This window comes from Mirounga leonina, unplaced genomic scaffold (assembly GCF_011800145.1).
Source record: "Mirounga leonina isolate KUSES-001 unplaced genomic scaffold, KU_Mleo_1.0 Mir_94, whole genome shotgun sequence".
NCBI classification, from domain to species: domain Eukaryota; kingdom Metazoa; phylum Chordata; class Mammalia; order Carnivora; family Phocidae; genus Mirounga; species Mirounga leonina.
In genome coordinates this window covers 13,940,910-13,965,545 of record NW_023270855.1, presented here as the reverse complement: position 1 = coordinate 13,965,545, position 24,636 = coordinate 13,940,910, and the positions used below count along the sequence as shown (strand labels likewise).

General features: G+C 37.6%; 1 protein-coding gene across 1 annotated transcript in view; it reads left to right on the top strand.

Moving 5' to 3' along the window:
- LRRN1 (leucine rich repeat neuronal 1) overlaps positions 1-23,802 on the top strand; it is a 38,212-nt gene extending 14,410 nt beyond the window's left edge. The window contains exon 2 of the mRNA XM_034996899.1: positions 20,413-23,802. Within this exon, the coding sequence (XP_034852790.1) occupies positions 20,691-22,841 (2,151 nt within the window). The 5' untranslated portion in view covers positions 20,413-20,690 and the 3' untranslated portion in view covers positions 22,842-23,802. The remainder of the gene's footprint in view (positions 1-20,412) is intronic.
- Positions 23,803-24,636: the final 834 nt, after the last annotated feature.

The following is a 24,636-nucleotide window of genomic DNA, read 5'->3' as shown; positions in this document are numbered from 1 at the left end:
CTTCTACACTAGACCTTCATGAGAAAAACATCTATAACTTCACTCCCAACTGGCATTAAAATATATTTCCTCTCCATTATAACAATTTGAATATTCCACAATCTAAATTGTGTCCCCTTAAACCTAAAACTCTACAGAAAACTTTTAAGGTGCATCCTAGATAGATAAGATTGTACTGCAATTTATCTAAATTGTATTTTATTTAGAAATAGCCTTTTTATTTAGTCTACCTTTCTAAGAGATAACTTTAATTTTGTTTCAAATGCCTCCTGGCTATTTTCACCCTAAAAATCACATCACCGTAGGGTCAAAGGGATGCAGTGGTTTCTCGGATCCAGAATGAGCTATGGCTGTACAAGAATATACCATAGCCTTCTGCAGAGAAACAAATCCACCATAAACTGGCCCAGCAGGGAGAAAACTGGAGGAAAGTGTGCTCTAATCTTTCTCTTCCCACCCTCTAATCACACAAATGGAAACTCAACCCACTTTCAAAGTGAGCTCTTGCTCTTGCATGCTGCTATCTCGTTTTGGCAACCACTATCATCAAAGTCAAACAGGCTAAACACCTTGATATTATTTTTTTTCTCTTCCCTCCCCCATTTCTACATCTAGTCAAGTGTAATATCTAAGAGTTACCTCTCCACTTGTAAGTTTTCATTGTTTCCTAAATATGACCCTTCTCTGTTCTTATTGCCAAAATCCCAGTTCCATTACCTCTTATTTAGCTTATTGTGAGTGCTTCTTAATGGGTGTCCCTATATCCATCATGTTCCCTCTCCAGTCTGTCTTACACATAGCTGATGGATAAATTTTTCTAAATTATAGAAATGAGCCCATAGCTCCCATTACAAGACATTTAGTGGTCTCCACTTGCTGTGGGATTGTGCTGGATATTTTCTGTACCCTTCCAGAGCCATCCTGCCCTTCTCCACTTTTCTTTGTACTCTGGGCATCAGGCTCAATTGGACTGCATCAGTGGGGTCCTTTGCCGTCTGGCTTCTTGTTGGCTTTTGCTTCTTGCAGCAGTTAGCTCAGGGGTGTTTGGCCATTGTCTGTGAATCTACCTTAACCTTGTCCCTGCCTTGTAAATGGTCCCTTTTTAAAACTTGCTTTAGTCACTCTTTTTGAATGTACCATCTGTTTTCTGCTAGGTCTTGAACAAGGATAATAAATGAAAAAAAAAAAAACAAAAACTCCTTAGTGAAGCATTAAAGGCCCTCCATATCTAGGTACCATCCAACCTTTTTTTTTTTTTTTTTTAAGATTTTATTTATTTATTTGTCAGGGGGAAAGAGAGAGAGCACAAGCAGGGGGAGTGGCAGGCAGAGAGAGAGAGGGAGAAGCAGGCTCCCTGCCGAGCAGGGAGCCTGATGCAGGACTAGATCCCAGGACCCTGGGATCATGACCCGAGCCAAAGGCAGACGCTTAATGAACTGAGCCACCCAGGCATTGCCCCATCCAACCTTTCTGTCTTGATTTCCATTCCTAGCTTGGCAGATCTTAAATCCCATTAAAAATGAAATAGTTCCTGCTCCATGTACCTATTCAAGCTCCTCTGTGTGGTGTGCTGGTAAATATTTAACAGCCAGCTCTCCAAAAACATAAAGCCCTCATTTGTAATGTTCACCAGTTTCTGGGGTGTAAATACACCCAGAAGCTACTGACATGATGTTTCTAAACTTGGATTTAGAAAGAAATGCTGACAATTGACTCAGGACACCACTGCTTTGCATACACCTTCCCCTTCACCAAGAATGCCCTGTTTCCTGCCCCATGATCCCCAGGACCTTAAAGAGAACACCTGCTCAGTAAGCCATTCTGATTGATTTCTTTTTTTTTTTTTTAAGATTTTATTTATTCATTTGAGAGATAGAGATACAGAGAGAGAGAGAGAAAGCATGAGCAGGGAGAGAGGCAGAGGCAGAGGGAGAAGCAGGCTCCTCGCTGAGCCAGGAGCCCGATGTGGGGCTCGATCCCAGGACCCTGGGATCATGACCTGAGCCGAAGGCAGACGCTTAACCATCTGAGCCACCCAGGCGCCCCATTCTGATTGATTTCTATCACTCCTGTGGGCATTTGGAATGGTACTGAATTACCAGCCACATGCTGATGGTAATACTTCTTAACCCAGAATTTTCTCTTGAGTGCTAACATGGGTGCTAGTTAGATTTTGGAGACTTAAAAGCCCTGAAGCAAATAGAAGCTACACATTTTATGCCAAGTTACTGAAGCTTACTACTTAAAGTTGCTTAATTCTCCAAGAAAATGAATCTCATTTGCTGGGCTTGTTTTCAAATATGGTCTTCATTATCCTCATTTAAATATCATTTAAAGTAATAAAACACCATTAAAATATAGTTCCTCTCCATTATAACAATTTGAATATTCCACAATTTAAATTGTGTCCCCTTAAACCTAAAACTCTACAGAAAACTTTTAAGGTGCATGTTAGTCCTAGATAGGTAAGATTGCACTGCAATTTATCTAAATTTTATTTTATTTAAAAATAGCCTTTTTATTTAGTCTACCTTTCTAAGAGATAACTTTAATTTTGTTTCACTAACAAAAATGATTCCTATATTTAAAGTTTAAAAAAAACTGCAATTTTTATTAGGCAACTAGGAGGTAAATAATAAAGATGATCTTTTAATAGCATTGCATTAATTTATGTCTTAATGGCTATAAATGACAATATGGATATTCAACTAAAATTATTCTTTTTACTTTCAATTTAACAAAACACGTGAGTTAAAGAAAGACTATAGAAAGCACTATGATTTATAATGCCTACTGGCATTTTAATGTTCTCAGCTGTTCCTTTGCACCATTTGATTACACAAAGCCTAAACTGTGTAATTAAGGACCATCCCACTAATGTGCTCTGGTGGATTTATGGTATCCAGGTCATCAAGGATCTGAGCACTCTGAGTATTGGACCATTAGTTTCAAATGCATATTAACGCATTTGACACACTGGCATCGGAAGAACCTATAATAAGAAACAATTTCAAATTCAGGGAGGTAGCTTTCACCTGATTTTCATTTACCAAAACAGTTTTAAAACCTGATTACCAGAAATTCTAATTAACTAGAATTTTTTTCCTCTAGAGTGCACTTTTAGGAGAAAAGGGAAAATTGGAAGAAAATAAGTTAATAACCAAGACTTTACATTTGGGAAAATAAGATTTCCAATATGAGTTCATTATCAGGGCTTGAAGAAAAATGTCTTTAAAACACCTAAAGCATAACTATCCTTATCAAAAACAAGAAAGTGGGTATTAAAGATTGAAACTAAAAGCTTTCTAGGAAACCTTCAGCAACCCAGAAAATAAAATTTGCAAATTCCCTTAATCTTCTGGCTAACCCAGGTTTTACTCTACAAGTTAGTTTTCTTGTGTGTACATAAGAGAATGCTGTATGCACTCACAATCTTTCTGGAAATCCAGTAAGACGATCTAAGCAGGTGGTATCACAGAAAAGGCCTGACTTCAGAACACAACAAACTTGAATTTAATCTCAGCTCTTTGACCAATTAGCTGTGAGAATTCTGATAGGTCACTTAATCTCTGAGCCCTGAAGTCATTTATAAAACAAGAATAACCACATCTGCCTCCATTGGGTGCTGTGAGAACGAACATAAAGCACTTTCCATGGCGCGGCCCCTTTTGTTCTGTATCCTCTCTATCCCTGTCCTTTGGCCATTGTGACGCTTCCTTAGAAAGCTACTGCAGCCCCCAGCCTTCAGAGAGGTTTGAACAGGCAGGCACATTTTACTATATTCATTCTCCTGATGATGAAGAAAATCAAGTTCTTTAACTCCTTTATTAGAACAGTCATAAAAACATAACAGAAAAATAACTTGGTTTATTTTAAGGGTTCAGGGGCAGATGGCCTTATTTTGCTTCTTTAAAAGAGATGGCATTCTGTAGAAATACAATGTGCTTGAGGTCTATCAAGTTGAAGGATAAGTACTGTCATTTACCCGAACAGGGCTGTCTTTAACCTTGAGTAGCAGGAGCTTTAATGCTAAATGTATGTACACTTCCATATATCAGTCTCCACATGTTAAAGGAACATTTTAATGTGGAAGGGATATGTTTTTGACATTTTCTGTCTAAAGTTTTAGTCTCCTAATTGGCAAATTCTAAGCAGTCAGACTCTTTAGAGAAGTATAGATCTGAGCTAAAAATATAGGCTCCCATCTTAACGACATTGGATACTTCATGTTTTTAACTAAAAATTTTGTTTAAATGTCAGATAGTTAATAAAGATTACTAGTGGATTAAAAAATATAACAAAATAAGTATAGAACTCATTTTGAGCAAAGAAAAATGCAGTAAATAATCTGGAAAGGATGTGAAAATGTTTGTCATTTTCTTGATGAGAAGTTATTTTCACTATTATGAACTAAACTTTAATTTGGTCTGGGAGCAAAAGCAAATCTGATACAGTCTAATGGAATTGCTTTACTTGGTTAGCATCCAAAAATCTATGGTATTGGTATTAGCAGCCTACATATTGGCACTTTCCGGACCAACTATGATAAGTCTGCTATTTCACTGGTCTATCTGAAGTTTTGAATGTATAATCAGGAGCCATTGTAGCAACTGGCTCCTTATGCAACAGTTGTTAATGTGGAATGGTAAAAATCTATGTCTGCAGTGAAAATACTAAGCAATATACTGTGAAGTACTTAAAAAGAAGTGATGAAATTGAGCCTTCTAGGCATATAAGGCTGCCAAACTGAAGATTTTACATTTATTTAACGTTTAATTATGTCAGTAATTGCAAAGCAATTATTTCATATAGACGTATTATGGGAGGAGAATTAAAATAATTTGTAAAAGAATAAAAGTAATTGATTTCATGGTAGTTTTTATATCACTACACTTGCTGATACTAAAAAGGAGCAATAAAAATAGCCCAGTTGGTTCATATTTTGTTCTGTTTAGCCTTCTGTCAGTTTCTCAATTCAATAATGTTAAATTGCTAAATTGCTACTTTATGATTCCAGCGATGCAAATAGCTAATTTCTTATAAAGAAAGAAAAAAAAACCCAAACTTTCTTGATCCTACAAGTGATTTAAACAGAAAAAAACCTGGGTGTTTTTTTTGGTCCTACTTTGCCCGTCACAGAATTTTCAGTTTTTTAAAAGGGATTTGAAAGACCACAGATTCAAGTGTATCTGGTAAATGACTTTTAAAATACTGGTATATGACTTTTAAAAAGTGTATCTGGCATATGACTTTCAAAATATTGAAGGAAAAATTATTCTGGCATAGAGCTGAGATAGTTCATAAAAAGTGTTAGTCTTGCTTCCTAGGTCCTAGAAGAAGAAGCTGCAAAGATCATTAAGTTTACCACTGCTTTTAAAATTAAGAAATGGGTATCTGACCATCCATAAGATTACAGGCAACAGTAGAAAACATCTCCTTTCATAATCAGTTCTTATGTGTAGTAGGTATGCAGTGGGGAGAAGGAGGGTGAGGAGAGGCAGCATATTAAGTATTTAATAAAATAAGCATTCATATAAAAATAATTAGGAGAGTAGTTGATGCACATAGAGCACTGTATTAATTTCCTAGGACTGCTGCAACAAAATACCAAAAATCAGTTGGCTTAGCAGAAATTTCTTGTTTCACAATTCAAAGATTTTAAATTCCATGTCTCATTCACACCAGCCACATTTCAAGTACTCAGTACTTAGGAGCTACCCAGTCAGGGAGGGCCAACACAGGACACGTCCGTCGTTGCTGAGAGCTAGTGATGACAGCCAGCACAGGTGGCGACTCTCTGCTCTTCTTCCCAAGGGTCCACATATCTACTCACTCATTCCTCCCTTCTGACATGTTATCTGCTTTTACAGAGTCACTTGTACATTTGTCTTCTCTCCCCACAGGATTATAAACTCTTTAAGGGTGGGGTCTGGTCTTTCTGGCCCTGTGACACAGTAAACACCCAATCAGTGTTTAGTTACTCTAATGAAATTAGGCACCAGTTGTTTGGATCTCTTTTGCATTTAGTCTGAGTCTAGATTTCATTGAAGTCTGGAGAAAAGAATGAATCAGAGTAGGTTTTTCCTAAACCACAGGGATTAGGATGTATGGGGAGCAGATATGTGCTAAATGGCAAGGGTTTTTATTTGTTTTTATATCAGCCCAAGTGTAGAAGAGACCCAGCAGGACTGTATTTGCAAGCTTAAAATTATTGTTATATTTGGGTACCTGGAAAGCACATTTTAATTGATTCAGTTATTTACTTATTGAGTGCCCACAAGGTAGATGGCAGGCTAGTGCCTGGCCCTGGATGACTCACTGTGAACAAAACAGAAACAGGGTCCCTGCCCTGTGATACTCATTCTAGTTCTGACAGATTAAAATATTGGCAAGGACTCCCCCTGCCCAGACAGGCTGGGATGGGAGGAGCATGATTGGGCTCTGGCCTCAGATGCCAGCATTCACATAGAACCTCCACCACTCTCCTGGTTCCAAGACCTTGACCGGATTGCTTCATCATAACTGAGTCTCCATTTCATCATTGGTAAAAAGAGGGGGGAAAATGGTTCCCACCTCATGTGGTTGTAAGCACTAAATAAAATAATTTGTGTGAAGTGCTTAGTGCTGTGCATGCTGCATAGTAAGAGTTAAGTGCTATTAGTAAGTACTAACTGCTATTATTCTTATGACTACTACTCAGCCAGGATGACCCTGCAATAAACATTAGATGTAAATAAATGGGAAGTGTTTATATGGCTAGAAAATTCCTCATTATTTGGAAAGGATGTTTCCTGTCTTTTTTTTTTGTCCTAACAATTTAATTCCCTTTGCTTATGTTTATATTTTGCACCAGGAGTAACTAAGATTGAAATGTGTTGCTAGATGCCCATCTCTTGCTTTACTTTTTGTTTCTTTGGTGCAGGGTTTTATTCGTTTGGGACACTTCTTTCCAAGGCAGTAACAGAAATGCTTTGAGTGTCATTCGACCTCTCTTAGAGATGTATATACTTTTTAACATAGTGGCAAAGGAGAATCCTTTAAAGAGGTTTACCATTAAACTGCAAAATTGAAATTCTAAGTAACTAGCGTGCAAAGATTTAATTAGCATGGTCTCATTAATATAAATGTGTGACTTTTTTCTTCCAAAAATGACATTGCCTTTGAAAACATATACTGGAAATGAGTTGGAAAAGAGGAGCAATTGAACTTTGAAGGCAATCATGTGATACTTGGGGGGGTTGGCAGTTTGAGATTTTTTTGAGCCCTGCCCATTGTTTGTCTGATGGAGGATACCTGCTTTTGTATCTGAATATCATATTAAAATAAAATAAAATGAAAATCTTGGACCTACCAGATTCTCCTGTAAAATTCATTGCAAACCAAACTGCAGAAATATTCCTGTGCCTTTGCTTTAAAACCTTTCTCGTATTCTAGAAATCTCATATCCTAGAAATCTATTATATCATTACCTGAGGGACAGAGGATTTCTCAGTAGTAACCAAGCTATTTGGCAAAGAGATGAACCATCCCTAGGCCTTCACTGTGATTTGTTGAGCTCCAGTCAAAGACTCTACATTGCTTTCAAGAGCTATAAGTGTTCCCAGCCACCTGATCTATACTTCTGATACTTCATTGACAGTCCCATTCATCTATTTCAAAATTGAAGGTTCTTTGGGATGACCATGTGACATTTGGGAGATAGTGTTTAGGGCATGGGCTTTGGAGCCAGGCTATCTCTGAATCCTGCTCTATCACTGTCTAGCTACATGTCTTGGGCAAGTTACTCACTATCTCTATGCATGGTTTCCTCAGTGTGAAAAGGGATAGTCATACTGCTTACCTCCCAGGGATGTTATGAAGGAAAAATAAGGCACCAAATGAGGGTTGGGTTTAAAAGGAAGGTAGGAAGGGAAGGAGGGAGGGGAGGGGAGAGAAAGAACAAAAGGAAGGAAGGAAGGGAAGGATATCTGTTCCAGATAATTTTCAAGAAAACCATTAATTTCCTTGTTGGAAGAGCAAATATTAACTTGTTTTTTTTTAGCACTTGACTCTAATTTTCTAAGTTGAGAACTCCAAAGGAAATTTATGATTGTTGAGACTCTACTCTGTACCAGCTACTTCTCAAACCTTGTTCTCTCATGAGGAAGATCTAGAGCTATCTCCTAACAGATAAGGAAATCAAGACCCAGGGAGGTAGACAATTTATCCAAAGCACCATAGGTAGTGTCAGGATATGGACTTAGCTCTGTCTGCCTCTTGAGACCATGCCTTTTCTTAAAAAAAAAAAAAAAAAATACTAAACAGTGTTGTTTTCTTTTTAAAAGCCAGGACCAAATGTTTTGCTCCCAGCCATAAGGAGTGCTGTTTACATGGGTGCATTTAAAAGTAGGAACCTGGAAAAGAATCATCAAATGCCTAAAATTCTGGAGCTGGAGAAGCACTAAGACATCATCTAGGTTTAGCCTAACCTCAACATTTACAGGTAGGGCAGATAGCCTGCATGATCTGAGTTGGCGGCAAAACAAGAGAGGTAAGGACCCGCTAACTGGTGGTCCAGTGCTTCAGTCTCTGTACCACATTACTTCTCAAACCACCTGAAAACCAGACAGGGATTCTGAGCTAGATAGCTTTAGGGCATGGGCCCTATGTCCTTGACTTGCTATCTTATTTGAGATCTTGAACAAGTGACAACTTCTCTGTGAAAAACAGGGATGATATACTTTACACCATACACATGTAGTCATTCACTATAACGGTTAATAATAGTAAGTCTTTTGGGGCGCCTGGGTGGGTCAGATGGTTAAGCGTCTGCCTTCGGCTCAGGTCATGATCCCAGGGTCCTGGGATCGAGCCCCTCATTGGGCTCCCTGCTCCGCGGGAAGCCTGCTTCTCCCTTTCCCACTCCCCCTGCTTGTGTTCCCTCTCTCTCTGTGTCTCCCTCTGTCAAATAAATAAATAAAATCTTAAAAAAAAATAGTAAGTCTTTTATTCAATTAAGTCTGTTATTAAAGTTAGCTATATTCCTAGTATTATATTATTTATAAGGTCTCTTCTATCTTGAATGCCCATTTCCAACTCCTACTAATTGTTCAAATCCACTTTACATTTCCTACATTTGAATTTCTGTGCCCTCACAGAGTTTGCAACACATTATCCATTGTCAAATTAAGAGAAGTTTAATTTATACATTCTAAAAATTAAACTTGTGATTTGGCCATGTTTATGTAGAATAGATCAACTATGATCAATTCACTGCCACATTAAAAAAAAATATCAATGAACATGGTTAAGCTGACCTGACTTAATTTTTTGGAATAAGTTGGCCATCAGGATGATCGACTGAGCTGTCTACCCTATCCCTGATCTACCTAATCAAGGTCAAGATAGTGGTTATTAAATAAGCCATTTTACTCCCTAAACTGAATGATGTTTTCTTAGGCTTCTAATAAAGGGTGATTGATTAATAGAGCACTAGAGGCTAACATCCTTCAAAGAGTTTTAGTTCCTGCCCAAGTGATCAAGAATATAAATTTCAACTAACCCTACACTAAGTGAAGCAGTGTGGGGTTCTATAGTGTAAAGGATCATATGTTTGGAGAGTAGGATGGAGTCAAGTTTGGCTTCCAAATATCTAACGTCACCTCCCTGAGGTGTCCTCTATAAAATGAGAAGTTGTTTTAGATGTGCTAGGTGATCTCTGAGGCCTTTTCCAACTTTCACAATTTGTGTTTCTCATACTTCACAGGGAGGACAGCTTGTTTGCCTTTGATCAGTTGAAGCCAAATGAGAATCTGAAGTAGATGTTATTCCCAAAGGCTCTTCCATAAGCACCTTTCCCACCATGCCAAGCCACTTACTTGGATTTGGATTTATGCCAGCTGGCTGTGTCTGGGCTTTTTGCTTTTCATTTTTCTTTCTTTCTTTTTTTAAAGTTTCTTTTGTAATTCTTCAGTCCATCTAGTCTAGCCTTGTCATTTACCGTGCCTTGCCAACCCTCCTGCAAGGGCTAATGTGCTGTCCATGCCCAGATCCTCTTAGAAGCTGAATGAACTGTAACCCCAGCTTCTATGCTCAGTTTGGAGACCAGCTGCACCTCTGGGTTTCTCCCAGAGATGTTGACCGACACTGCACCTGCAGTGTGATGGATTTGCCCTGGACCGAAAGGGGAAGGAAAATGAGGCAGAATCAAAAGATCACTTGTGTTTACCCTCTCCTTTGCACAGTAGTACATTTATACCACCCAAGTATACCAGAGAATTTTTGAGACTTTATTAATTAATAATAATAATAATAAATACAAGAAGAAGAAGGAGAAAAAGAAGAAACTAAAATAAAACTAGAGAACGGACAATCAAATTTTTCTCTGGGAACCAGGAAAACCATAAGCATTTAAAGTGATCAGATTAGGAAATGCTGAATTAGGGATCAAGGCATTTGGGTTTTATTTCATTTCTCTGCCAAGTAACTGGGTCATCTTGGATCACCTAGGGGACCTGGAAGGTTCTGCCTGCCTTTAAAAGTAGGTCTTCCAAAAGAAAAGTGTGTAAAATGAATTTTTTGTAAATGCAACACTTTTTTTTAAACCACTAAAATTTTCTTCAGAGCAAAGATTCACACTATGATATAATGAGTCTCTAATTATAGGCTTTTACATATGGAGTATTTGCCAATAGTTTAAAATTGATATTTAATCATCTACTTATCAAATACATTAGCTCAGCATTATAGCTGATATGATTATTATTATATTTATATATAATTCAGAGGTTACAAACTGGCCACAGGCCATAAAAGGCCTTGGAAAGCATATGGTTTTTGTCTGGCCTACACAGTTGACATTTTTGGACACTTTGGGAGTGCATGCACACTCCAGCTTTTTACATGATTGTATTAGATTCAGCTGACTTCACCTACCTAGCCCCTGAAAGCACTGGAGTTTTAGATTTTGGCATAATCAAGCTAGTTGCCTCCATAACAATTTAATAACAGAAAAGGAAGGGAAGAAGAGAAGGACTGCCTCTCAGAAAATGGCTAGAAGTAGTTTTGCATGACACCCAGGAGAATGGGTTGAAAGATGACTTCCTGAGGTTCCTCTTAGCCTGGGAAGGAAGTTATGACTACCTTTAGTCTCAACCTACTTACTATAAGATAAATAAAATAGGACACAAAGTTACTAGACTTGCTCAAGGTCACTTAGGAAGTTTGTGGTGAAGCCAAAATTAAGAATCCCTTCCCTGGTGTCCTCATTCTGTTGCTCGGCCCACTCAGACATGCTCCTGCACTGCTTGCTGATGAATAATGTGGGCTCTCAGGAACAGTTCCTTATGCAAAAGAGCCTCAGCAAGCTTCATTATGTCCTTGCAAGGGGATAGACTTTATTGTTTCCTTAATGCGTTACGGAGACTATTATAGCTCTTCCTCCCATACGAACTCTCCATCTGTGATCACTGACACACACTACAGGGTGTTTTGGTTTGGATAATGTGTGAAAAAGGAACATAATCTGAGGAAATGGTTGAAGAAAGAAATCTAAGATTCAGAAAGGTCCAGGGACCAGACAGAAGTCCAAGAAACTAATGTCTTTAAAAATAATCCATGCAGGGGTGCCTGGCTGGCCAAGTCAGTAGAGCATGTGACTTGATCTTGGGGTCAAGAGTTCAAGCTCCATGTTGGGGGAACAGATTACTTTAAAAAAATAATAAAAAAATAAAAATAGCCCCTGCAGATTCAGTGTTCACAATGTACTTGCAAGATCTTATTTCCTTCCCAACGAAAATAAAATATACCCTCCAGAAAGAATTTGCTGCCATCTCTCTCTGTCTGGCTTTACCTACACTAGCCATCTATGTTGTTAAAAAAGCCTCGCCAGGCTTTTTGCAGAACTCACGGTTGCTAATACCACAACAGGTACCCTCTGCTGATTTCAACTTGCTACTCCTTCCTTTCATACTCAACACCCATTAAAAAGACTAGATCCAGTGAGACATCAAACCTGTAAATAATAATACCTAACACCTCTTGGGCACTTGCTATGTGCCAGGCCCTCTGCCAAAAGCTTTACATTTAACATCTCATCCTAATTCTCTCACCACCTTTGCAAAATAGGTTTTATGATCTCCATTTTCTAAAAAAAAAAAAAATTAACTGAGACTCAGAAAGAAAGCTTCAGTAACTTGCCCAAGGTCCCAGAACTGAATTTGAAACCAGGTTTGTCTCCAGAAGCCACACTTTTCACTCTAAACTCCGTTTCCAAAAGCTGACAGCCAGGCACCTGGGTGGCTCAGTCAGTTGAGTGGCTGACTCTTGCTTTTGGTCACGATCTCACCAACTCTTGGTTTTGGCTAGAGTCATGGTCTCAGAGTCATGAGACCAAGCCCTGCACTGAGCCCGCATTGAACCCTGCATTGGGCTCCGCGCTCAGAGGGGAGTCTGCTTGAGATTCTCTCTCTCTCTCCCTCCCTCTGCATGCCCCCCACCCCGGATCTTGCGCTCCCTCTCTCTCAAATAAATAATCTTAAAAAAAAAAAAAGTATAGCCTTTTGAGCCTAACAATCAGCCAAGTCAAGGTGGCCTTCAGCATAGGAAATTACTTCTGGGAGGTCAATCCAGTGAATGCAGTCTGGCCCCACCTTGCTCCCATGCCCCCACAACACAGTGGCTACAGGGAGAATTTGTACTGAGACACTGCATTTTTTTTTTAAGATTTTATTTATTTATTTGACAGAGACATAGTAAGAGAGGGAACTCAAGCAGGGGGAGTGAGAGAGGGAGAAGCAGGCTTCCCGCAGAGCAGGGAGCCCAATGTGGGGCTCGATCCCAGGACTCTGTGATCATGACCTGAGCTGAAGGCAGATGCCTAACGACTGAGCCACCCAGGCGCCCCGAGACACTGCATTTTTTAACCAGAAGGAAAGCTTCATTGAACAAAAATCCCATTGTCCCATTATTAAGCCATACCTAAAAGAAGATAAGCAAATTTGAATGCTGCATTAGCTCTGGATCTATTTGGGGACCAACAGACTAAAAAACTGATTTTCCTAAACACGTACGCAGTGAATTTGGCCAGTACGCATAAAAGCACATGTCCTAAGAAGGTATTTTTCTTCATTTTCGGGGAAGGGGGGGGTCAGAAATTTAGTTCTTCACTGCTGTGACTACTATGTCTATGAAAGGATGCTAATTTCCAGGGTGGAGGTTTGTAGTCCATAATTTGCTTGCCTGCATAGGGTTTTAATTTAGCACAGTGCCATATTTGGTCTCTGAATTTCTAACACTTAATTCCAATAATACTGGTTGAAAATATAATGGAAATGGTAAAAAATAACCACAACTTTTTTCCAAACACCTGTCATGCCCAAAGGTCTTAAAGAGATTTGCTTTACCTCCCAATACTCCTGCAGGGTGAAAATGAAATTTAATAGCAAACTTGATGAGGTTCCAGAGATTCAAATAAGTATCTGAGGGCTCACTCCGTGCTGGACTCTTTCCCAGGCTCTTTAGTTATCATAATTTTCATATATGAAGTATGAATAATTAGCCTTAATTTAGGCACAGAAACTGAATTTCCATAGTTTATACAAGGTAATAAGTGAAGACGTCAAGAATCTGAATACAGATCACTTGATCCCCCAAGACAGAATTCTTTCTACAAACTGAGAGCTATCTGGGTTTTAATATAATTAGAATTAACCTAATCATCATGTTATTGTGATTGCTTATTTCTTTCACCCAACTTCATAAGAACTTAATGCATAAGGATCCAACCCCAAGTCATACTAAATACTGTGATTTTGTTAAAATAACATCCCATCTCATATGATTCTATGGGGAAAATGGGGATCAGTGCCAAATTGACTGCTGGTGATGACCATGCAGTCCATTTCCTTTGGAATTTTATATTCAGAGCAGAGTGTCCTAAACATCTTATTGGAAAAAGAAGCATCAAATGTAATTATATAATTGTTTGTGGGCCTGTTTGAAATGCATCCCTTGCCAATTCTGGGCCTTTAAAGATATGGGTTTTTATTTAAGGGATTGTTTCTTTAAACTGCCAGACTTGTTAATGGAACATCATTCTAGAAATTAGCAGGATATTTTCTTCTCACATTTGACCAACTTAGCCCAGTAAGCCCTAGAAGAAAGCAATTCCACTTTTCAAAAAAAAAAAAAAAATCTACCAGCCATTTTTTATTTGTTGCAGAATTTAAATTAATCAGTTGGTATGTATGTGATAAAAGTTGGCCTGAATTATAATGGATTCGTGTTTTTTTATGATAAAAAAATAACATTAAACTTACCAGCTCCCATTTTTAAGTATACAATTCAGTAGTGTTGTACAACAGAGTTCTCTTTTTCATCTTGTAAAACTTAAATATCCATTAAGGACAAATTCCCCCCTCCCCTTCCCACAGCCCTTGGCAACTACCATTCTAATTTCTGTTTCTATAATTTTGACAACTTTAGATACTTCATATAAGTAGAATCATACAGTATTTGTTCTTTTGTGATGGGCTTATTTCATCTAGGATAATGTCCTGGAAGTTCATCCACATTGTAGATATGACAAGTTTTCCTTCTTTTTTAAGGTTGCATGATACTCCATTTTGTGTATATGCCACATTTTCTTTTTCCATTCATCCACTTATACACATATGGGTTGTTTCCATCTCTTAGCTGTTGTGAATAGTGCTGCATTGAACACTGGTGTGCAAATATCTCTTCAAGATCTTGCCTTGAATTTTTTTGGATATATACCCAGAAGTGGGATTGCTGGATCATATGGTAATTCTATTTTTAATTTATTTCAGAACCCCCATACTATATTCCATAGTGGAGGCATCATTTTACATTCCCACCACTTGTTACTTTCTGTTCTTTTGATGGTAGTCATCCTCATGGGTGTGAGGTCATATCCCATTATGGTTTTGATTTATATTTCCCTATGATTAGTGATGTTAAGCATCTTTTCATATGCTTATTGTCCACTCATATATCTTTGGAGAACTATTTAAATCTTTTGCATAATTTTTAATCAGATTATTTGTTTTGTTGTTATGGTAGTTGTTATAGGATTTCCTTATATATACTGGACATTAGTCCCTTATGAGATATATTATTTGCAAATATTTTCTCCCATTTAGTAGATTGTCTTTTCAACCTGTTGATTGTTTCCTTTGATGTGCAGAAGTTTTTAAGTTTGATTTAGTCATATTTGCTATTTTTGCTTTTATTGCCTGTGCTTTTGGTGTTCCAAGAAATCAATGTCAACTCCAATGTTCTGAAGCTTTTCCCCTATGTTTTCTCCTAGGAGTTTTCCAGTTTTAGGTCTTACATTTAGGTCTTTAATTCATTCTGAGTCAATGTCAACTCCAATGTTCTGAAGCTTTTCCCCTATGTTTTCTCCTAGGAGTTTTCCGGTTTTAGGTCTTACATTTAGGTCTTTAATTCATTCTGAGTTAATTTTTGTATATGGTATAGGGTAAGGGTCCAACTTCATTCTTTTGCATGTGGATATACAACATCATTTGTTGAAGAGACTATCCTTTCCTCATCGTGTAGTCTTGGCACTTTCATCAAAGATCACTTGATCATATATGGGAGAGTTTATTTCTGTGCTCTCTCTTCCATTGGTCTATATTCTCTCTTTATACCAGTAACCCACCATCTTGATTACTGTTGCTTTATTTTATGTTTTGAACTCATGAAGTGTAAGGCCTCCAACTTTGTCCTTTTTCAGGACTGTTTTGGCTATTCGGGGTCCCTTGAGATTCCATATGAATTTCAAGGTTTTTTTAAAGATTTTATTTATTTATTTGACACAGAGAGACAGCAGCAGAGGGAGAAGCAAACTCCTCCACTAAGCAGGGAGCCCGATGCGGGCCTCTATCCCCGGACCCCAGGATCATGACCTGAGCTGAAGGCAGATGCTTAACCAACTGAACCACCCAGGCACCCAAGATTTTTTTTTTCTATTTCTGCAAAAACTGTGATTGAGCTTTTGACAAGGATTGCAATGAATCTGTAGATCACCTTGGATAGTATGGACATTTTAACAATACAATTCATGAACATGGGATATATTTCTATATATTTGAATACTTTATTTCTTTTAGCAGTGTTTTGTAGTTTTCAGTACACAAGTCTTTCACTTCCTTGGTTAAATTTATTCCCAAGTATTTTATTCCTTTGATGCTATTGTAAGTTGGATTATTAATTTCCTTTTTGGATTGGTCACTGTTAGTGTACAAAGACACAATTGATTTTATGTATTTTGTGTCTTGCAACTTTGTTGAAATTGTTTATTAGTTTTAACAGTTTAGGGTTTTTTTGTGACATCTTTAGGGCTTTCTGCATGTCAGATCATACCATCTGCAAACAGAATTTTGCTTCTTCATTTCCAATTTGGATGCTTTATTTCTTTTTCTTGTCTAATTGTTCTGGCTAGGACTTCCAATACTAAGTTGAATAGAAGTAGCTAGAGTGGGCATCCTTACATTATTCCTGATCATCGAGGAAAAGCTTATATTCTTTCATCACTGATTATGATTTTAGCTGTGGGTTTTTCATATATGGTTTTTTCTTTTATTCTTAGTTGAGTGTTTTTATCATGAAATGGTGTATAAACCTTTTAATAAACTGTTGAATTCAATCTGCTAGTATTTTGTGGAGGAGTTTTGCATCAGTGTTCATCAGGGACATTGGTCTATAGTTTTCTACTCTTGTTGTGATAATGGATTTACTTTTAAACACTGTTAGTGAATAACTTCTGAGACATGCCTTATGTTTCAAACATACAAAATGGTTTAAGCACTCTATGAAGCTTTGTTCTATGTATAATGTCATGTTCAAAAATTAGGCTGGAAAATATGCTAAAGAGAATTCAGAATGGCATACAACTAGAAACATCTTAAAACACCTCCTTTTGTGTCAAGGAAGTTTCATTCTCCACTCTCAAAGAGGTTGGGAGAGGAAAATGTCTTCCCTCTATGTCTGATATGGTGTCGAACATTCTCAACCTGCGTGGTTTGTTGGTTTGTTTAAAGAGGAATCACAGATCTGCACCTCTGAAATAAATAATGCAATATATGTTAAGAAAAAAAAAAAAAAGAAGAAGGTAGGAGGGGAAGAATGAAGGGGGGGAATCGGAGGGGGAGACGAACCATGAGAGACGACGGACTCTGAGAAACAAACTGAGGGTTCTAGAGGGTTCTGAGGTTCTAGGGGGGTGGGAGGATGGGTTAGCCTGGTGATGGGTATTAAAGGGGGCATGTTCTGCATGGAGTACTGGGTGTTATGCACAAACAATGAATCATGGAACACTACATCAAAAACTAATGATGTAATGTATGGTGATTAACATAACAATAATAAATAAATAAATAAATAAATAAATAAATAAAAATAAAGAGGAATGTGTATGTCAAACAGAAATTTGAGTATTGCAATCCAATTACCTCATCATATCTTTTAAACTAAAATGGAGGCATTACTCATGAAAATATCCAAAGCATAGCCCCATAAAAGATATTTTTCAATGGCAACAGATGGTTTTGGGAGTCTCACACAACTTTGACGCATACTTACTTTTTGCTATGTTTCCTTAAATTCAGTCAAAACATAAATATTAGTGGAAATTCCATCTCAGAGTTATGAAAAGTAGATTTTTTTTTTTTGGTTTTCTATTTTGAATTAAAAGTAAGCAATAACATGTGGTAGAAATCTTCTTAATGGAAAATTTACTGTGGTCATTATACATGTTTTAGGATTATTCTAAATGGAAACAAAGAGTGGAATAAATTTGTGGAGGCAATAATATTTGGAAAATTATTATTCTCTGAAATATGTTTTTATTTTATGGAATTTCCAGATAAAAGTCAGAATCAGGTAGTTTTATAATGTTAGAAAGTTTTGTACGTACATAATATATGCTAAAATAGCCAGATTAGGGCGCCTGGGTGGCTCAGATGGTTAAGTGTCTGCCTTCGGCTCAGGTCATGATCTCAGGGTCCTGCGATCGAGTCCCGCATCGGGCTCCCTGCTCCTTGGGAGCCTGCTTCTCGCTCTGCCTCTCTCTCTCTCATGAATAAATAAATAAAATCTTTAAAAAAATAAAAAATAAAATAAAATAAAATAAAATAAAATAGCCAGATTAGGTAGAGGAGAAACCAGTGTGTTTCCTCCCCACAAAGAATAGCAAGTATCCAGCATCAGCATTATGCAACACATTCATTTCCTTCTTCTTCCTTCAACTGCCAAATCTGGGTTGGGTGATTTTTTTTTTTAATACCATCTTGTTAGACCATAGCTTAATTTGCATATTTTGTATAACAACAACAGAAATGTAGGACTTCTCTTTCTACTAAAATATGACAAATACAGAACTTTTAGGACTGGCTACTTGTATTAGTTTGCTTCTTGGTCAATCACAAGGGTAACTGTTTTGCAAAGTACAAAGTAATAGCAGTAAATATGAATCAAAAGTTTGCTATGTGTTGGACACTAGATTTCAAGTACCTTATATGCTGTATTTTTTTGAATCCTTACAGTAATTTTATGAGGCCAAAGAAAACACTAGTCACTGAAGGTCCTTCAGGACTCAAAGCTGAAGTTCATTATAGAAAGACAAATGTAAGGAAATATATAACTCTACTTTTAATAGCTTAGGAAGTGACGGGCCTTGTTTTGAGAAAGCAAGATAGAAAATGGATCCACAGTGGCTTTTTATACCTGATTGGAATCCAGGAAACTAGAACCATTAACTGCTAATATTATCTTTATAAGCAAATAAGCAATACATATTTGACCTCAGAAGACCTTATTAAAACCAATAGACAATGACTAAATAAAATCAAATGTCCCCAGCTTTCCTTCATTTACTTGTTCTCTAACAACCACTATTCAGCTAAAACTAATATGGATGAGAGATATAGTAAGATGACAATAGGGATGCCTGGGTGGTTCAGTCAGTTAAGTGTCTGACTCTTGATTTCAGCTCAGGTTGTGAGCCTGACGTGAGGCTCACACACTGGGCATGGAGACTGCTTAAGATTTTCTCCCTCTCCCTCTGCCCCTCAATCTTAAAAAAAAAAAAAAAAAAAAAAAAAGGATGACAATAAATATAAATAACTTTTTGAGCTTTATAGAGATTCCTTTAATTCCCTTGATAATCCTAATGACCAACCCCATCTTATATAGTTGAAGAAGCTGAGGCTTAAAGATATTAAAGAATATATCCCCAAAAAAGAACATATCCAGTATATCCATGCTTTATAGCTACTAAGTGGCCAGTGACATTCCCATGAGATTGTTGAAATTAAACATGTGTAGGTATGTGTGTGTTTTTCATGAAGATCAGTGATAATAGTGGGGTAAAATCCTTTGACTATTTTATTCAGTCAAGATCAGCTGTGACTATTAGAATATAAGAAAAACTGACATTTTCTTTTTGTAGTTGTATTAAATTAATTTTTTGCATAAGAATAAGTGAGCTAGAAAAGCATTGGCTGAATATATCTACAGAATATACCATTTGGAAAAGAAAAACTGCTGAAAACAAATAAAAACAATTATTAGTTAAAATATAAATAATTAAGGGTGCCTGAGTGGCTCAGTTAGTTAAGCATCTGCCTTTGGCTCAGGTCATGATCCCAGACTCCTGGGATCAAGCCCTACATCGGGCTCCCTGCTCCATGGGCAGCCTGCTTCTCCCTTCCCATTGCTTGTGTTCTCTCGTGCTGTCTCTCTTTCTCTCTCTCTCTCTCTCTCTCAAATAAATAAATAAAATCTTTTTTTTTTTAATCTTTTTTTTTTAAGATTTTATTTATTTATTTGACAGAGAGAGACACAGCGAGAGAGGGAACACAAGCAGGGGGAGTGAGAGAGAGAGAAGCAGGCTTCCCGCTGAGCAGGGAGCCCGATGTGGGGCTCAATCCCAGGACCCTGGGATCCTGACCTGAGCCGAAGGCAGACGCTTAACAACTGAGCCACCCAGGCGCCCCATAAATAAAATCTTTTAAAAAATAATAAAATAAAATATAAATATCTGAAAATGAACTTTGAGTCTCTTATAAACTGCGTTTCATGCTTTGCTTTTGACTTTTTGGAGCCTTGCAATTTTTAAAGCCAACTTTGTTTTTAAAAAAATGAGATCTGTATGTTTTTCTGAGTGTCCCTATTAAGTGTGAGTATGTGTGTGCATTTGACGATTTTACCCAATTAAATTGTAAAAGTGGTAACTATTTTTAGTGTAGTAACGAATATAGAAAACTATACTGTAACTTAAAAGCTTGTGTAGTTACTTTGAACATTCTGTTAATAGATTGGTGATTATGCCTTTTTAGTAGACAAAAGAAAATCTGTAATATAGAAAGTATATGGAAAAAAACATAACATCTGTCCTAATCTAATTTTCAGGCCCATCTCCAGACTTTGATTTGACGGAAGTGACTTATATCACAGAGCTGTGGGCATGCCTGGAATTGAGAGACACAGTTAAAAGACTCCCAGTTGCTTCCTGCCTTTTGAAAACTCCTGAAAACCATACCTTTGGACTCCGGAATTTTACACATCTCAACCAAGACTTTGCTTGAATGTTTACATTTTCTGCTTGCTGTCCTACATACCACTATCTAGTGTTCAACTTTTGTTAAAACTTAGGGGTGTCAGGAGTTGAGCTTGCTTGGCAAGCCAGCATGGCTAGGATGAGCTTTGTTTTAGCAGCTTGCCGACTGGTGCTGGGCTTGCTAATGACTTCATTAACTGGGTCTTCCCTACAAAATAGTGAGTGTCCACAACTTTGTGTATGTGAAATTAGGCCCTGGTTTACCCCGCAGTCAACATATAGAGAAGCCACTACTGTTGATTGCAATGATCTCCGCTTGACAAGGATTCCCAGCAACCTTTCTAGTGATACCCAAGTGCTTCTCTTACAGAGCAATAACATAGCAAAGACCGTGGATGAGCTCCAGCAGCTTTTCAACCTGACTGAGCTAGATTTCTCCCAAAACAACTTTACAAATATTAAGGAGGTAGGGCTGGCAAACCTGACCCAACTCACTACTCTACATCTGGAGGAAAATCAGATTACAGAAATGACTGATTACTGTCTGCAAGATCTCAGCAACCTTCAAGAACTCTATATCAACCATAACCAGATTAGCACTATTTCTGCTAATGCTTTTTCAGGCTTAAAAAATCTTTTAAGGCTTCATTTGAACTCCAATAAATTGAAAGTTATCGATAGCCGCTGGTTTGATTCAACACCCAACCTGGAAATTCTCATGATTGGGGAAAACCCCGTGATTGGAATTCTAGATATGAACTTTAAACCCCTCTCAAATTTGAGAAGCCTGGTTTTGGCAGGAATGTATCTCACTGATATTCCTGGAAATGCCTTGGTGGGCTTGGACAGCCTTGAAAGCTTGTCTTTTTATGATAACAAACTGGTCAAGGTTCCTCAGCTTGCCCTGCAAAAAGTTCCAAATTTAAAATTCTTAGACCTTAACAAAAACCCCATTCACAAAATCCAAGAAGGGGATTTCAAAAATATGCTTCGGCTCAAAGAACTGGGAATCAACAATATGGGGGAACTCGTTTCTGTGGATCGTTATGCCCTTGATAACTTGCCTGAACTCACAAAGTTAGAAGCCACCAATAACCCCAAATTATCTTATATCCACCGCTTGGCTTTTCGAAGTGTTCCTGCCCTAGAAAGCTTGATGCTGAACAACAATGCCTTGAATGCTGTTTACCAAAAGACGGTAGAATCCCTTCCCAATCTTCGTGAGATCAGTATCCACAGCAATCCCCTGAGGTGTGATTGTGTCATCCACTGGATTAACTCCAACAAGACCAACATCCGCTTCATGGAGCCCTTGTCCATGTTTTGCGCCATGCCACCTGAATATAGAGGGCACCAGGTAAAGGAAGTTTTAATCCAGGATTCAAGTGAACAGTGCCTCCCAATGATATCTCATGACACATTCCCAAATCATTTAAACATGGATATTGGCACAACGGTTTTCCTAGACTGTCGGGCCATGGCTGAGCCAGAACCCGAAATTTACTGGGTCACTCCTCTTGGAAATAAGATAACTGTGGATACACTTTCAGATAAATACAAGCTAAGTAGTGAAGGTACTTTAGAAATATCTAACATACAAACTGAAGACTCAGGAAGATACACCTGTGTTGCCCAGAATGTTGAAGGGGCCGACACGCGTGTGGTAACAATTAAGGTTAATGGAACCCTTCTGGATGGTACCCAGGTGCTGAAAATATATGTCAAGCACACAGAATCTCATTCCATTTTAGTGTCCTGGAAAGTTAATTCCAATGTCATGACATCAAACTTAAAATGGTCATCTGCCACCATGAAGATTGACAATCCTCACATAACATATACTGCCAGGGTCCCAGTAGATGTTCATGAGTACAACCTAACACATCTGCAGCCTTCCACAGATTATGAAGTGTGTCTCACAGTGTCCAATATTCATCAGCAGACTCAAAAGTCATGTGTTAATGTCACAACTAAAAATGCCGCCTTTGCACTGGACATTTCTGATCAAGAAACAAGTACGGCCCTCGCTGCAGTAATGGGGTCCATGTTTGCCATCATTAGCCTTGTGTCCATTGCTGTGTACATTGCCAAAAGGTTTAAGAGAAAAAACTACCACCATTCATTAAAAAAGTATATGCAAAAAACTTCTTCAATCCCACTAAATGAGCTATACCCACCACTCATTAACCTCTGGGAAGGTGACAGTGAGAAAGACAAAGATGGTTCTGCAGACACCAAGCCAACCCAGGTTGACACATCCAGAAGCTATTACATGTGGTAACTCAGTGGATATTTCGCTTCTGGTAGTAAGGAGCACAAGACGTTTTTGCTTTATTCTGCAAAAGTAACAAGTTGAAGACTTTTGTATTTTTGACTTTGCTAGTTTGTGGCAGAGTGGAGAGGACGGGTGGATATTTCAAATTTTTTTAGTATAGCGTATCGCAAGGGTTTGAAAGGGCTGGCAGCATCTCTAGGCTTCCAGTTTGTGTTTGGTTTTTATTCTTATCATTATTATGATTATGATTATGATTATGATTATTTTGTTTTAGTTGTTGTGCTAAACTCAATAATGCTGTTCTAACTACGATGCTCAATAAAATTATTAATGACAGGTTGGGGTTCCCCTGTGCTTTTACCAATAGCATGACCCCTTCTTCTGAAGCCATCAGTAGAAATTACCATGTCCTCCAAAAAGCTAACATACAGTGTGAAGCAGCATTGAACCTTTTGTAGCAATCTGGTCTACAGACTTTTAACTCAAGAAGCTTGAGGCTAGACTTGTTACCTTCCTTGAATGATGTTAGTTGACTGTACTGTAATGTTGTATCAACTGAATTGAATGTTTGCCTTTGAACAATGATTTTTCTTTTTTTTGTAATAGTTAAAGAGGCTAAGAATAAGCTAACAGGCAATAGAAATATGTATATCAGATTTTTTAATGTAACAAACTACATGTTAATTGTTACCTTATTCTTTTTATCTTTAGTAGACACTTTTAAAAGAAAAGACAATTTTGTTGTGTTTAACTCACCAACATGTGGTGTATAATGAAGACAGAACTATAATAAATTAGTTTTGTTCTGATTTTTTTAGAACACTTGCAATAATGTATCATTTATAGTTCTTGCTAGTTGCAGTGGTGATATATTTCACATCCCTAAAACAACCACCAAAATAAATCAACTAAAGCATGATGCTTTTTAAAACTAGGCCCTAAAAAGTTTTGAATTCTTTTTCTAAGGGAAGAAATATCTATTTTAGTGAAGATATTTTAAATGAAAAGGATTTCTATATTTTAAATATTACTGATCAGACCTAATGGAGGGAAACATACTTACGAACAAAAAGGCATATTACTCTATCCCATGCACCACTAAATGTGGTTAAAAAAAAATAGAGATAAGACACATTTATAAGGAGATAGATATGTCACATTCCTTTTCTGTAAGGGTTTTGTTAAAATCTGAATTTTTTTAGTAGTATCCACACTCTCCATCAAAGTCTAAAACATAGAGCTATGCAGTAGTCCAAAATATATTACATGTTATTCCTTTTTAAATGGCTTTCTATATGCTTAGACTCATATTAGCCCATACATCCATGTAAAGATATCTGCTGAGACAAAATGGTTAAGAGAAAACAACAACTTCTGTATATTTGGCATTTTTCAGCCAAAAAATAGAGAGGCAGTTTGGCAGAATTAAGTGTTTCCTGGGAAATGTGTGTGTGAAATTTTGGACAGAAAACAAGCTAGATTTAGGTAGAAGGTCAGTTCCACGAAGTATGTGTGTTGGGGGAAGTGGGGGGAAAGCTGAAAATATACTTAGAGGAAAAAGGAACCATTTGAAAATGCAGATGAATAAAACAGAGAAATAAAGAAAAGCTTCTCCAGATGGCACCTGCTGCCAGGGACACGCCGTCACACCAGGAATGATCAGATTGTAAAAAGGGACTGAGAGCTAGCACATGCTAGCTGAGCAAAAGCAAGAAGAAGGGAGCAGAAAGAACACGCAGGTGAGGCAAGCTGAAAGGATTTTTCTTTGTAAAATTCCTTGTTTCATGAATCGTTTAGAAAA